We start from the raw sequence: 14,735 nt of genomic DNA on the forward strand, positions 1-14,735 counted from the left end.
AATCAATAGACTAGATGGTGTTGAAAGGACACCAACTTAAAAATCATATCTGTTTTGCTTTACCTAGTAGGGATGCCTTAAATTACAGTAACAAAGTTTGAGGAGGAAGGGAATGTTTTTCTGTATTTTCCAATTTTTCTGTGCATTTGGCAGGAAAATTTTGCATGGTCAGTTTCACTTTTTCTCCTGCACAGTCAGTTTTTACTGTTAGTGTGGGTCTTTCATGCATCAACAGGAGTACCCCTTTCCCACAAAAAAGCAACCCCAACATTTTTTTTTAAATATAGGACAATTAAATTGTAATGCCACAGAAACTGGTTGGGAGACTCTGGGCAGCTGGAAGTACTGTTAATTTGCATCTTGAAAATATATGGAGATATACCTATCTCAGAGAACTGGAAGGGACTCTGAAATGTCATTGAGTCCAGCCCCCTGCCTTCACTAGCAGGACCAAGTACTGATTTTGCCCTAGATCCCTAAGTGGCCCCCTCAAGGATTGAACTCTCAACTCTGGGTTTAGCAGGGCAATGCTCAACCCACCGAGCTATCCCTTCTCCAAATTGATTAGGTTTCAGGTTGATTGTATCTCATTAAAACTTTCAGCATTTTGTGCCTTGAGATCTCACCAAATTAGACACTTTTCCTGCTGTTAGAGAACTTTGCTGTAAAATCAAAGACTTCATGCCATGTTTCAGGCTGATACTGCTTCGGCATCCCACTGACATCATGATGCATTATCAGTGCTGAGATGTGGCTTGTCGGTATTTTACTTTTGCCTTTATGAACGGCTGCAGCTGTAAAAGATGGGCTAAATTTTACTTTATGCACTTTGAATACCAAACTGTTTGGATTATTTGTAGTAATATTACTAATGCTGACTTCAGTTGAAATCAGTGTGGGTATGATGCTTGTTTCTCTGGGAATTTCACTGTAACTTAGATCAGGTTTGCCAGTGTACATGAAAGTGAGCACAGAGGAGTGGTACAACCACTGATATAATTAAGCTCCACCTACTCTTGGTGAATTCATCAAAATTAAATCAAGATCTTAGTTGTTTTAGTAGATTCTTTTTAGTTATGATTATTAGACGTAATTGGAGGAAATCTTCTAGAGTTCATTCATGTTGATATCAGATTTAGAATTCACTTAGATTTATTTAAAAAAAACAAACAAACTTCTGTTATGCATCTAGTGCAAAATATGCAACATTTGTCACCTGTCTAAAGACATGAAATTGCACTGTCCTAAGGAACTGAATGTTGTAATTAAAATCAAGGTAAATTTCATGAGGGCTGGAAAATGGGAACTATGTGTTTTAATATAGTATTTTTATGGGTAACTGCCCTTCCTCTGCCAGGACTTTTGAAGAGTTCTGTGAAGTTCATTTTTAGTACCCATTTTATTGTAGGTACAGTATGTGAAATCTCAGAGAGAGACCTTACGTGGGGCTATGGGATCCAGTGTCATCCATATGCTGATGACGCTCTGCTCAACATCTCCTTTTCATTGGACCGAGACAGATGTTCCCTTGCTCTGTATCTGACAGATATGGACTTGGGTGCTCAATGTGGAGAAGACCAAAGTGATACTGGTTGCCAGAGGGAAGCATTCTGAGCATCTGGAAAAGTCTGACTGCTCCTTCAGTTGAAGGAACTTGCATCCTTGTAAAGGTAGTTAGCAATCTTGAACTCTTTCTTGAACACTCTATACTCTGAATATTGGCCAGAAAAACCTTCTGTTGTTTATAATTAGCCAAGAAGGTAAGTCCCTTGCTCTCAGGGGTGGAACTTGCTACAGTCAAATACTCCATGGATCTAAATTATTGCCCCACACTATGCCTTGGCTAACCTTAAGCCACTTTTTGTTTTATGACAAAGTATTGTTTAGTCACTAGCAAGTGTTTAATTTTTTCCTTTTACAGGCATGCCTTTTTGTTGTCTGTACTAGAAATAGCAATGTGTTTACAAATATTCAAACCAAATGCTGTCTGGTTGTTGCTTAAGACGCAGGCTGTCCACATTCAACAACAGGCTTTCAGAAGAAGACAAATTCCCACTTACTTTGTTTTTGTACCTTTTGGGGTAGGAACCAGGATCAAATTTCAGACACCATTCAGGCTCTTCCTAATCTAGATCCAGTGCTCTTTCTGTTGAGGTGTAGTATTGCTGCAGTCCTTGGTCTGATTAGCCTGTTTCCCAGCATCACTGCTCTGCCACGTGGTGATATGCGGAGGCACAATTCTGGAATATTGGCAGTAATGTATGTGTCGTTGATGACAGATGGTCTTCACCAATGGTTATTTCCCCTCTTTGATTCTTTCGACCCACAAAAAAAGGCTTGACCTGATTGTCTCTCTACTCATTTTGTTGTTAAACCCAGAGCCCAAAGGTAGCTGCATTTCAGTGGTGAGCAAAGCAAACCCTCTGTGTAGTTGACATATCAATTTAAGTGCTTTATCCTTGGGTGAAAGATGCTGTAGTTGCATTAAAGCATGATTATTATCATTACTACCATTCATCTTTCATAAAAAATGATTTTGAAGTCTGCTGTGTTGCTCCCACCTCTTTCATTCTCTTCTAAGAAGCAGGAGTCTAGGACTGGTTTCTTGCTTGCTTTAAAGAATGAGTTTGTGCCTTTGGGAAGTAGCAGTTAAAATACCTAGGATTTTTATTTATTTATTTATTTATTTATTTATTTATTTTTAGCTGTTTAAGTCTGAATTTAATACACCAATCCTTTTATTTCCAGCTCCCTATATTAATGTCTCCTATAGTTACACTTCTAGAAGGCTACCCAATAGTTGCAGTAACATGGTGGTTCCTTCTGCTGTCTTGTTTGCCCCGTCTTCCTGTAAAAGAAGGTGGAGAACATCAACAGGCATGGGATCCCCCTTCTGACTTCCTTGGTGCATTTGGTGCTCCTGCCTTCCAATTTCCCAGTATCTCTCTTTCAACTGACCGTGTTGACCTTGTCCTGCCCTCACAGGCTAGTCTCTTCCATTTCATTGCCTCTTCATTTACAACCCTGACCTTCCTCCTCCTGCTATTTCCTTCTCTCCGGTTCCCAACTGCCATCTTCTTTGCCCCTCTTGCTCCTCAGGGCCAGCTAGTGCTGTTAACTCAGCTCTGCAGCATTTCCATTTAACGCATCACCCACTGATACAAGATCAAGGAATCTGGATATCGTCAGAGTGCTCTTTTTTCATATTACTGATATATTATGCAGCACTGGAATGAGCACGCTCTCTATTTTCCTGCTAGGCAGGAATCCAATCAAGGCAGAGCTTACTTGTCAATTAGGAAGACCTTGGAGTGATGTAAACAACAAATCCCGTGTCCTGTGCTGAAATACAAGCCTCTGATACTGTTTCTAATACAACTGTGATTCTCGCATTTCAGTTACTGTCTGCAACATCCTTCTCTCTGGCCTTGACAAAGGCAGCTTTGCCCTGCTGAGATCCATTCAGAATGCCGCTGCGAAGACCATTTTCCTAGCCCGCTGCAAAGACCATGTCACCTTCTCTTTGCATACCTTCACTGGCTCCCTCTTCTCTATTGTATCAGACATAAGCTGCTTATCTTCACTTTCAAGACTATTCACGACCTATCCTCACCCTCACTAGTATTTTTCATTCAGTGTCGAAAGATCAGCTCCCCCTCTGATAGGCCCATGATGCTAGCCTCCATTGCGATCTTGTTAGATTTTCAAATAAGCCCCTTTGTGCTTTCTCCCATGCGGCCTCTCACTCCTGGGAGAACTTCCCCACCAACATCTTCAGCACCTTCCTCAGAACTCTCCTTTGCCATGAAGCCTATCAGAAAACTGACGACAGCTAGGCTGCTAGTGTGAAGAGACCACTACCTATTCTACTGACCAATATTGTCTCATTTCCTTGTACTCCCATGTGGGCCTGTCTGTCTGTCCACCTGTTTGTTGTCTTGTGTAGATTGTAAGCTCCTTGGGACAGTGTTTGTGTTCTGTTTGTACAGCCCATAACAGTGGAGTTATGATGTGTCTAGGATTCCTAGGTACTTTTACAATAAAAATAAACACTAAGCAACTTTCTATACAGAAAAAAAATACACTGAGATTAAAAATAATTTTACTTCCCACAGCTCACAGCTTGAGATTTTTTCTTTCTGATTTGATTCTTTCATTTGATGAGCACTAACTTCAATCCATCCTGCGTGTTCCAAAACCAGCTGCAGTTAACCAAGATGATCACGTTTTAACTTCAGTTTATGTATCATTTTTGATATGCCAAATCTGGAACCTGTGCCATAGTCCCTTCACCCGCACAGTTCTGGGGAATAGTATTTGCTAGCTTGCCGCTCCTAGAGAGCCACAGGGTTGCAAAATATTTATCTGTAGATTTGAAACAAAACAAAAGTAGCTCATGTTGATCTTAATTTCTTGGCAACGGGATAGTAGATTTAAGAGTATTTTGATCCTTAAATTGTAATTTTAAATTTTCATAGTGAAAAGACAGCCTATAATTTAATGTAAGGCAAGAAGTGGGTGAAGCCACCAATAGAAAGGAGTTGGGGGGATGGAGAGTGTAATGAAACAGTGCGTTCACCTAAGGCCTTCTGTGCACAGCGGAATTATTTCTTATTGGTTAAGACCATTGTCAAGTTGGGTTCATCCGTGTGACTAAAGTACTTGTCAGTGTTCATTTAATAATCCCCTGCTGTGCTGCTTTGAAGAAGAGACTCTTTTCCTCCTTGCCTCAATCTTCATTTCAGAAGAGGGCAGGTACTAAGAATAGCCTTGGCATGTCCCTTCCATAATGCCAGCCAACGCCAGCTCTCACAAGCAAAACAGCTTGCTCTCATCTTGTGCAGAAAAGGCTCATGTTGGAGGCACAGGAGCCATGAATGATTCTCTGGAGAAGAATCCAAGATTCCACTGCAGGGAGCTCTGAGTGGGTTTCAGCTACAAATCTTTATTTTCTTTGGTTTAAACAAACAAACAAAACTCATCTCTGCTCTGCATGTTCCTTCCCTTCCTTCCTTCCTTTTCAACTGGGTCCTGTCTGTGCTACAAATTGAGTCTGTAACCAGGTAGGGTTATAGCTGGTTTTGAACATGGTTTGTGTCCACATACAACATGATTAATACTTTGTTAGTATCCGTGGCAGCTAAATGTTTCACCCTTCCCACAGGTTTAGGCTGGTGCATGGTTGTCTACCTGTAATTGGTTTCACACACTGTGTTTTGAAGTGCACACAGGACCCATGGATTGTACCTAGGCAATTGCTTTGGCCAATCCTGCTACCGTAGGGAGAACTGGGAGGAAGGACACTGTAAAATATATTGCTGTGTGTGATTTCTGGTGCTACTCTGCATGCATGTCTTCTAGAACCTGTCCTCTAATGAGGCTGTGAGACAGCTGCACCGAGTTTTTCCCCCTGTGCAGCGATGCAGACACAGGTAAGAGATCAGGCTTAGAACAAATAGGGTTGACACATTTGTGGCATGGGAAAACTATGTAACTGGGTCAGAGTGTCATTTATTGGTTTGAAAAACACATTCCTATCTGTAGTATAAATAGGATCTAAGATTGCAACATGAACATTTAAGCAGAACGGGTCAAAATTTTCCAAATTTTGAATTATTGACAAAACTTTACATTGAAATTTTGATCTTAAAAAAGGGGTGATTAAAGATCAAAATTTCAATGACAAATTCATCCTGTTTTCTAGTCAGCTTCACAACTGGTTGAAAAAAAAATTAAATTTAAAGTTTTGGTTAAACGCAGAGAAGTTTTTTTCTGAAAAATGTTCGTATTTTCCAAACCGCTCTCCCATTAAGCCAATCCATTAATGCTCAAAATGTCACTTTCCCAACCCAAAACCGAACTTGGATCCTATTTTTGCATAGTAGTGAGTGTAGAAAGTGACCTTTTCTATATGCTCTCTGCAGAGAAGCCCTCTCAGTAAATTAGACAATCGATTGGCCGACCAAGAGTAGGGCCTCCATGTGCCTTAGGAGTTTTGCAGTAGTTCAGTGTTCTTACTAATGTGTGTGAGTGGAAATGGTCAGATCAGCTAAGAGTCAGACTCAAAGAACAGATGCAGTCTGCATATCTTGTCATGTTGGACTGCAGACCAGCAACAGACAAAGCTTGTGGGAGACAACTGCACCAAGCTTTGCTTTTTCACTTTCTCCTGGTGGTCCCTGGTCTCGTCTTTAACCTCTCATTGATTCTGTTCCTATGTAGTTACAAAGCTTTATCCCTATACAGCATTGGCCTACTGCAATAATTGCCATTCCAGTCTCAAGGTTCTTTTGCTTCCTGTCATTCCCATAGAATCAAAGAAGTGTGGGACTGAAGGGACCTCAGTAGGTCACCTAGTCTAGTCCCCTGCACTCCAGGCAGGACTAAGTAATAACTAGACCATTCCTGAAAGTGTTTGCAAATGCACTTCGTTCTTCACCTGTGACACCATGATTCTAGTCCTCGTTCTCATCTTGCCCAGCCCAGTGATGAAGCTAATGCATCTTACTTGACCGGCAGTAACAGCTTAGTGTTCCAGTCCTGGGCACCTCTTCAACAGAGACTGTCAACTGTCTAGTGGGCTTTTTGTTTCTGACAATATGTCATTAGCAGCTAAGACATGACTGTCGAACTTGTGATCTAACCTCAGCTCCCTAGGTGTGAAAAGCAACTTCATGAACTGTCCAGCTGGAGATTTCTAAAGCAGTTGTCTTTGGACACTAAGCAAAAGAAGGATGACAACTTATTTTAACTTGAATTTTTCAAGCACCTCTGTGACTTAATGTAGGTATTTCTTCCAGCCACACCACCAACTATTGTGTGATTTAGAGCATATCTATACTGAAGATCTCTGTACTGGTATGGTTATCCTAGTGCAAACCCTCCAGTGTAGATGCATGGGGTTGCATTGGTTTTGAACAAGGGTAAGTTACGCCAGGGTAAGCGTTGTGTGGCACAGCTATGCTGGGTGTGTGTTCTAAGATAGCTACACCAGTACGAATATCCCCATGATAGATGAGCCCTTCATCATGAAAACTTGCCACTACTGAATGTAGCTGCTGTAATTAGAACCAGAATAAGATCTGTGGATGTTATCTCCTCCTGAAGGGAGTTCTAGAGTCTTGGACCAGCTGCCAAGAAAGTTCTGTCCTCCCTTTTCCGCCCCCCAAATTTAACTCTTAAGGATGTCAGTTTCCTAGTTCAAAGCTGTCAGAGTAAATAACACATTGCCCAAAATCTTTATTCCTGGTCTCTTGCACTTACACACCCATGTGGTTAAAAACTCATCCCAACTCCCTGCTTCATATAATATCACCTCTGTAAAAGGCCTTGGTCTTCCAATGCATTTTGTGTATAGCATCTCAACTAAGATATTTTTAGAAAAAAATCCCCCCACCTTTGTTTTTCCCCCCAGGATCCATTAATGTCTCAAGATGGAAGCATAGAGGGTACACCAAATGCTTATAAGGTATTGCTTGCTTTTTCTGTCTATTTCCGTACACATACTCTGTGCATGTGCTTGTATTTATACATTTTCTACACCATGCTAAGCGGGTCTATCATAGGAGACATCTGTGGTTGCTCTTCATGCCTGCTGTCAGTAAGGACTGGGGTGATAAACAAGGCTGGTCTTGTGGTTAACAAGGGCTGGGAGCAAAGGAGTTCTGGGTTGTATTTATAACTGATTTTGGCCAAGTCACTTAACCTCAGAGTGTCAGTTTCCCCATCTGTAAAAAGGAGCTATTACCTACCTCCCAGGAGGGTGGTGAGGCTTAATTCATGAATGTTAGAGAAGTACCATGAGAACCCTACATAAAAGGCTCTGTAGAAACATGAAGCATTTTCTGATTGGTTACTGGCTCCAGTGGCTTTCCATTTTCTCCAAGCCAAGATCAGTGGAAGCTTCTTTCAACGCTGTTGCTTTGAGGAGCTGTTTGTTCCAGTGTTAAACATAACTACTAGATAATTGCATTTAAATTCTGCTAATGTTCAGCCTCAGATGGTTTTCTGTCCTTGTGTGCAGAACACTGAAGAAAAAATACTCATTTTCAGGATACTAAGGGATTAAACACACCTTAGAGAAATAACAAAGGGGCAAAAGGTTGTTCTTAGAGTTCATAATCAGAGCAAACAGTTACCTGTTGGTTGTTCGTTGGGCCATATCATGCGAGTCCTTGGAACGAAGGATACTGTATCTCGTTTAACTTGCCATTCAAAGAACCTTCTCTGGAAGCTTTATTGCTTTTGCATTGTACTCCGCACCACACTCCTCCCTTAAAGTCATTAAAATAGGCAGCTGCATGTCAAAAATAGACTGAGCTGGAAATATGCAAAAAATGAACTGTGCAGGCCGGTAATAGAAATGTAAGGGTTTTCTTCCGTTAGTGAGAGGTCCCCAGTATCACTTTTCACAAAAGGAAAGCAGTCTCGGCAATCCTAAGCGTACAAAAATCATGAGCCATAGCCCGCAGAATTATGAGTGCCTTAAAAGCGTGAGATTTTTAAAATGACCATTCTGGACTTATTTTCTTTGTCATCCGGTGTCTGAGCTTGTAGTGCTGACTTGGGTCACATTTTCAGGCTTTCTGTGCAATCATAAGGGCTAGAAATGTCTCTTTAAATGAAAGTTGAGGTTCTCAGGTAATCATTTGACTCCAGAGGCTGGATCTTTAAGAAAAACACCAAATATCATGAGATTTGTCATAAAACTGAGAATTGGCAGCACCGGGAAAACAGCAGGGCCTGCAAAGCACACGTATTTAATTTACAGTGCAAAAGGTACATTCATGTGAAAATGCACAGATTTTGAGCAAACCACATGTTCCTAATTCACGTTTGCTCTTTGTAGCATATTATTTATTCTCTTGTTTATATTAAATTGCATTTCCCCATTCAAGGACTCTTCTACAGTGTGTCTAGGGGAAAACATTTACAAATAATTTTAGGAAGGTTGTATAAGGTGTATTATTTTGGGGGAGTAGTGGAGACGTGAAGGGTGGGAGAAGCTACTATAAAAGATTAAATTCATAGTTTCACTTAGAATCATTTAAACTTTATAATAGAGATTCTCGACTATTTTTGGACCACAATCCACAACAAAATGGCCAAAGATTTGTTCTGGTGCCCCCTGTATCCCATAGTCCTTTGTGGCTGCAAAGATTGTGGATGTGGGATCAATTTTCAGCCATGTGTGGTGAGGCAGTGATTTTCCAAAGGGCTGGGGAACCACCATTGCTTCCCCTGCCCTGAGCTCCGTGGCAGGGAGGAACTCGGAGAAACTGCTCTGGGGCTGGCTGATGGGCACTGGTGGCAGAGACAGTATCACAAGATCCACATCAGAAGGGATCAAGAAATGAGCTGGTCCTCCTCTACTGTCCCCGGGTTCCCTTTAGGCCTTAGCAACCACAGTGTTATGGTGCTCTCACTTGGTGGGGTGTGCAGCACAACTGGGCCGTGCTCTACCTATTATAGAAAGAAAATGCATCTTTTCAAAAGGTTGCTCAGTTTTTACTCTGGACTCCTCATTCCAAGACAGACTGCTGGATGTACCCGTTTGAAAACCCTCTGTCCAAAGAGAAGTAACACAGAAGTAATGGTTTAAAATCACCCCTGCCCGCCACTCACAAGATGGGTCATAGTGTCACGTCAGGGAGGCATTTATTAATAAATAAATCTCATATGCCCATGACATAACCCATTGATTTTTAGGCAAGGGGCTATTAACCACTTCACTGTTGTCAGCCATTTGGTTCAATTTTTCTGCAGTGCTCCAGTTGATAGCACTGAGGTGGGTTTCAGGTGAGCTAGGTTTGCTTCCCCCACTTGATTACTCACCTGTGTCTTTGGGCAAGGGGCTTCCTCTCCGTGCCTGTTTCCCTATCTGTAACATGGTGTTGATGATATTTGCACTCTTTTTGTGGAGCCTTTTGAGATCTGTAGCTAAAAGCACAGTCGAAGAGCTAAGTGTTGCATGTCAGACCTTCACACACATTGTGAGGCAGGGATTCACATGCACATCCACTCCTGTGTGTGTGCTCGTTGGGCTTTGGGTATGTGCTGTACACTTTGGAACATGTGGGCCTCCGAGCCTGTATAGGCAGAATGCAGCTGCTGTGTTGCTGAGTGTGTCAGGTGCATTCTGATATTCCATTGCTTTCAGCGGGATGCTAATGGATGACAGCAGCCCAGCAAGTTGCACTGGTGGGAACCAGCAACGAAGTGGTTACCATTGGCATTGTGACTAATACTTTTACCCTACCAGAGAGAATAACACACACGTGTATTAGGACATAGTAAATGTTTCTCTTGGGTATTGAAGAAAAAATGTTAGCTTGGATCCTTCTTTTTGTACTGTACAGATTTAAAGTATATACATTATTTCCCTTACGCACTTCAACATGCCATTGGCTACTAGCAGGTTAGACATCCATAGGGCAAAAATCATATCATCTAGCTGCTACCCTGCAGACAGCCCCAGTGGCACACAGCCAATGGTCAGCTGGAGCTGGCTGCTAAACAAAACTAAGATCCTGCAGTGCTTGTAGTTTCCCTTTGTAAGTAAGTTCCCTTGTAAGGTGCTTGATACAGAGGACGCTAACTGCTCTTTTTTCTCTGCATAAAGTGTTGAAGGATTACAGAGGGAAACTCGCTAGGATGCATGTCAGAATTTTAACATTGCAGTTTAGAGCAGACCACTGAAATACCTGACAATAATTATTTGTTCATGTCTGATAGCTATAGGATTTCAGGGTATAATAATGGAGCTTGTCTTAAAATAGAAGAGTTCTGCTCCACTCCCCAACTAGTCTCTTCTAAATATTACTTTGCAGTTGAAAAGACATACCCTTGTTCACTTCTTAAAATCTAAGGATAAATACCATTTATTATCTTCATACGTGTAAGGTGTCACAGTTGTTCAATTTACTGTTGCACCAAAGTCTGATATAAAAATGTTGGAATGCTACAGGCCAAATTCTGTTGTCATTCGCCGTGACACAACTATAGTGACTCTAGAATTTACACGTAAGGGTGAGAGCATCATTTGGCCCTGTGGATCTTAAAATGTTACTGTTACAACACACGGCCCCAAAACATTCCCCAGTGTTAAGCCACGTGATTGTATTTTGGCTGCGGCAGTATCTTCTGTATCACCAAATGCAGAATCTTAACCACTGCACTTGGGCTTAGTTCTTTAAAGGATGCATTTTATTGGAACCACTTGTACCCCACTAAATCAAGTTGTGGCGCATACTGGCTGGAGTCTGTAATTGCGTGTTATTTGAGAAGCTTTGCTGGCTCTGGAGGGTAACAACCAGCCTTAGCTTGGCACGGCAGACTTCAAATTTGGCTTTAATTATTAATTCTCAGTTCATAAAAGTGCCCATCAAAGAGGCTCTGGTTGCATTAGTTTGAACATGATGTTGAGTTGCCATGTGGGGGGAAAATAGGGTGAATTCTGTACCAAGAGAGTTGGCTTGAAGCCAGTTTTAGCAGCAGGGTATGGAAGTAATTTGCACTTCGGGATTTGTCTTTTTGGCAGCAATATAACCTCCTGCCTGTGTTTACTGACACAATCAGATACCTAGATGCAAGTAGGTTTTTCCAAACATACAAAGACTCCGTTTTGAAATCTGACTATACTCTGTTCTCTGGATTTTCTCTGTGGTATCTCATTTACCTTTTGTGCTGTGTAGAGGATCAAAATTAACTCATCTGCTCTTCATTATTAACCCTTTGATCTGGGTACCATAGATGAGGGAAATGATTGAGCTTTGATGTTCAGCCAGCAAGTAGAATAAACTAACACTAATTCACTTTAAGAAAGCCCTCAACAATAAAACTTAAAAGCCCATAACTGCCTCACTTCTATGTGAAAATATTATTAAAACCCAGCATTCGTTTTATTACAAAACACTTATGTCTCGTTTCTGAATTTAAAATCCCACCTCCTTGCAAATGCGTACACATTCTTTTAGTAAGTTCAAAACACTTTTGGTTTGAGGGAGAAAAGTTGTATTTGCTTTGATTCTAAAAAGAACACCTGCATTGGTACAGTGGGTTCGGGTACTGGACTTAGGAGGCAGGAGAATGGAGGTGCTATTCCTGCCTTGCCATTCACCTGCTGGATGACCTTGGGTAAGTCACGTCCCCGCCCTGTGCCTCGGTTTACCCATCTGTAAAAAGCGGACAGTAGTAGTCGTACACTGAGGTTTACGGAGAAGTGCTAAGTATTGTTCACCATTTTTCATTTCATTAGGCTCTACCAAACATCCAGAATGTTAACTATGAGACACTCCTGTAAGAGATTGCGTTTCAAGGACCAGTGCGCTGCTTGCTGTAGACAAGAATAAATATTCAGATTTGCTGTTAGCCCTTGTTCAAAATAGCCAGGAATACCTGTGGAATGTATTTCTCAATCTTTATTTTAATCCACCCCTCTCTGTAAGTGTCGTTTTAAAGCTTGCCACCATGTTAGCCTGCTCGCTCCAAAATGGTGTATGCAGTGTCCTGTGTAAGCTTCCAACTGCTGGCCTGTAGCACTAATTAACAAGCCATGGCTATGCAGTTATACTTTGCGGAGGGGGAAGAGAAGGACATAGGGCATACCATCCCTCCGATGAAGGCATAGGTCATCCAGCACTAAATATACACAGAGGCAGCAGTTCAGAAATGTTCTACCATTCCTTCCTGTGTGACGTACAAGCTGATTTTTCACTTAACATGCTTACAAATCTATTAAAAGACAGGGATGTGCTGGTGCTGGTGGGCATTGTAGGAAAGGGTGCGCTGAGCAAGAGAAAATGTTAGTCATTTACTAGCAGGAGAAATTAAGGCTGAAGTATTTGACTGTCTATTTATTATTCCCTGAGCTCACCTCCACTGTTGTGTAATTCAGACGGTAAACTGTGTTGTCAGCATAACATCTGCGCAACATGGAGGTAGGATTGTGTAGTCAGACCTGCTGGTTCTCCAGTATCTATATGGCCCTTGCCAAAATGGGGTGAGTCTCATGTTTGTAATAATCTGCTTACGCTCAGAAGAATGATCCCAGGCAAGGGAACTGCTGCAGGCCTAAGAGTTACTCACATGTAGAGCAAGATTGGCAGGAGCAGTGGTTTTTGTTGCCTTCCGTGTGGAGTAGATATTAATATTGCATTGCATTACTTTCACAGCTGGGTGCGTCAGCAAGGGACTGGAGGAGACCAGTGGCTTTTGGTCACTGTTTGACAGCATGGCCTGCTCAGAAACTGCCTTAATTACTGCACTGTAATGTAAAGAACAGTATACTGGGTGGTGATTCAGTCTGGCTGGCTGGCTCCCTCCCTCTTTTCACATCAGAATACTCTTAGGGTATGGCTATGCTCGAAACTTCAAAGCGCTGCCACGGCAACGCTTTGAAGCGTGAGTGTAGTCGCAGCGCCAGTGCTGGGAGAGAACTCTCCCAGCTCTGTACGTACTCCACCTGCTCATGGGGTTTAGCTTGCAGCGCTGGGAGCCGTGCTCCCAGCGCTGCGGCACTGTTTACATTGGTGCTTTACAGCGCTGTATCTTGCAGCGCTCGGGGGGGTATTTTTTTTCACACCCCTGAGCGAGAAAGTTGCAGCGCTGTAAAGCGCCAGTGTAGCCATGGCCTTAGAAATGTCAAATCAATATCTTCAGGGCTGTGGTGATTCTTGTCTTGTTTATCTTTGTTCTTCCATCAAGCAAGCAGTGTTCATGCATCTAAGAAATAAAATCATAGAAATATAGGACAGGAAGAGACCTTGAGATGTCACCAAATCCAGCTTTCTGCACTGAGGTAGGACAAGTAAATCTCAACCATCCCTGATAGGTGTTTGTCCAACCTGTTGTTGAAAACTTCCACTAAGGGGGATTCCACAACTTCCCTTGGAAGCTTGTTCCAGTGCTGAATTACCCTTATAGACAGAAATCTTTTCCTAATATCTAACCTAAATCTCTGTTGCTACAGATTACGCCCATTATTCTTGCCCTCTCCTTAGTAGGATCACTGTCCTCTTTATAACTGCCCTTAACATAGCTGAAGACTGTCATCAGGTCCCCCTCAATCTTTTCTCAAGACTAAACATGTCCATTTTTTCCCTCTTTCCTCATAGGTCAGGTTTTCCAAACCTGTCATTTTAGTTGCTCTTCTCTGGACTCTCTTCAGTTTGTCCACATCTTTCCTTAAATGTGATGCCCAGAATTGTACACTACTCCAGCTGAGGCCCCACTAGTGCCAAGTGCAGAGCAGGACAGTTGCCTCCATGTCTTGCATATGACGCTCCTATTAATACACTGCAGAATATCAGCCTTTTTCACAATTGCCTTGCATTGTTGCTTCGTATTCAATTTGTGATCCATTACAACTCCCAGATGCTTTTCAGCTGTTAGTTATATTCCCGATTTTGTAGCTGTGCATTTGATTTTTTTTCCCCTTTCCAAGTAAGGTATTTTGAAGTTGTCTTTGAAGTTCATCTTGTTTTCAGACCAGTTCTCTAATTTATCATGGTCATTTTGAATTCTAATCCTGTCATCCAAAGTGCTTGCAACCTCTCCCAATTTGGTGTCATCCACAAACTTCATAAGCATACTCTCTACTCCATTATCCAAGTCATTAATGAAAATATTGAATAATATCAGACTCAAGATTGACCCCCCCACAAGACCTTCCTAGATACACCCTCCCAGTTTGACAGCAAACTATTGATAACTACTCCTTGAGTACAGTCTTGCAA

At 41.9% G+C, this 14,735-nt stretch overlaps 1 protein-coding gene across 7 annotated transcripts in view; it reads left to right on the forward strand.

Annotated features, from left to right (window-relative positions):
* SETD2 (SET domain containing 2, histone lysine methyltransferase) overlaps positions 1–14,735 on the forward strand; it is a 157,266-nt gene that overhangs the window by 128,453 nt on the left and 14,078 nt on the right. For 2 of the 7 annotated variants that reach the window (XM_050942380.1, XM_050942382.1), the window contains one exon: positions 7,415–7,468. The exons of 2 other annotated variants lie outside the window; for them this stretch is intronic. In XM_050942380.1, coding sequence (XP_050798337.1) covers positions 7,415–7,468 — 54 coding nt within the window. Of the gene's footprint in view, positions 1–1,546; positions 1,671–5,361; positions 5,433–7,414; positions 7,469–14,735 lie in introns of those variants that run through there. 3 more of the 7 variants (XM_050942385.1, XM_050942386.1, XM_050942384.1) reach the window with 3 other exon arrangements.

The sequence above is a fragment of the Gopherus flavomarginatus genome, chromosome 2, assembly GCF_025201925.1.
Source record: "Gopherus flavomarginatus isolate rGopFla2 chromosome 2, rGopFla2.mat.asm, whole genome shotgun sequence".
NCBI classification, from domain to species: Eukaryota; Metazoa; Chordata; order Testudines; family Testudinidae; genus Gopherus; species Gopherus flavomarginatus.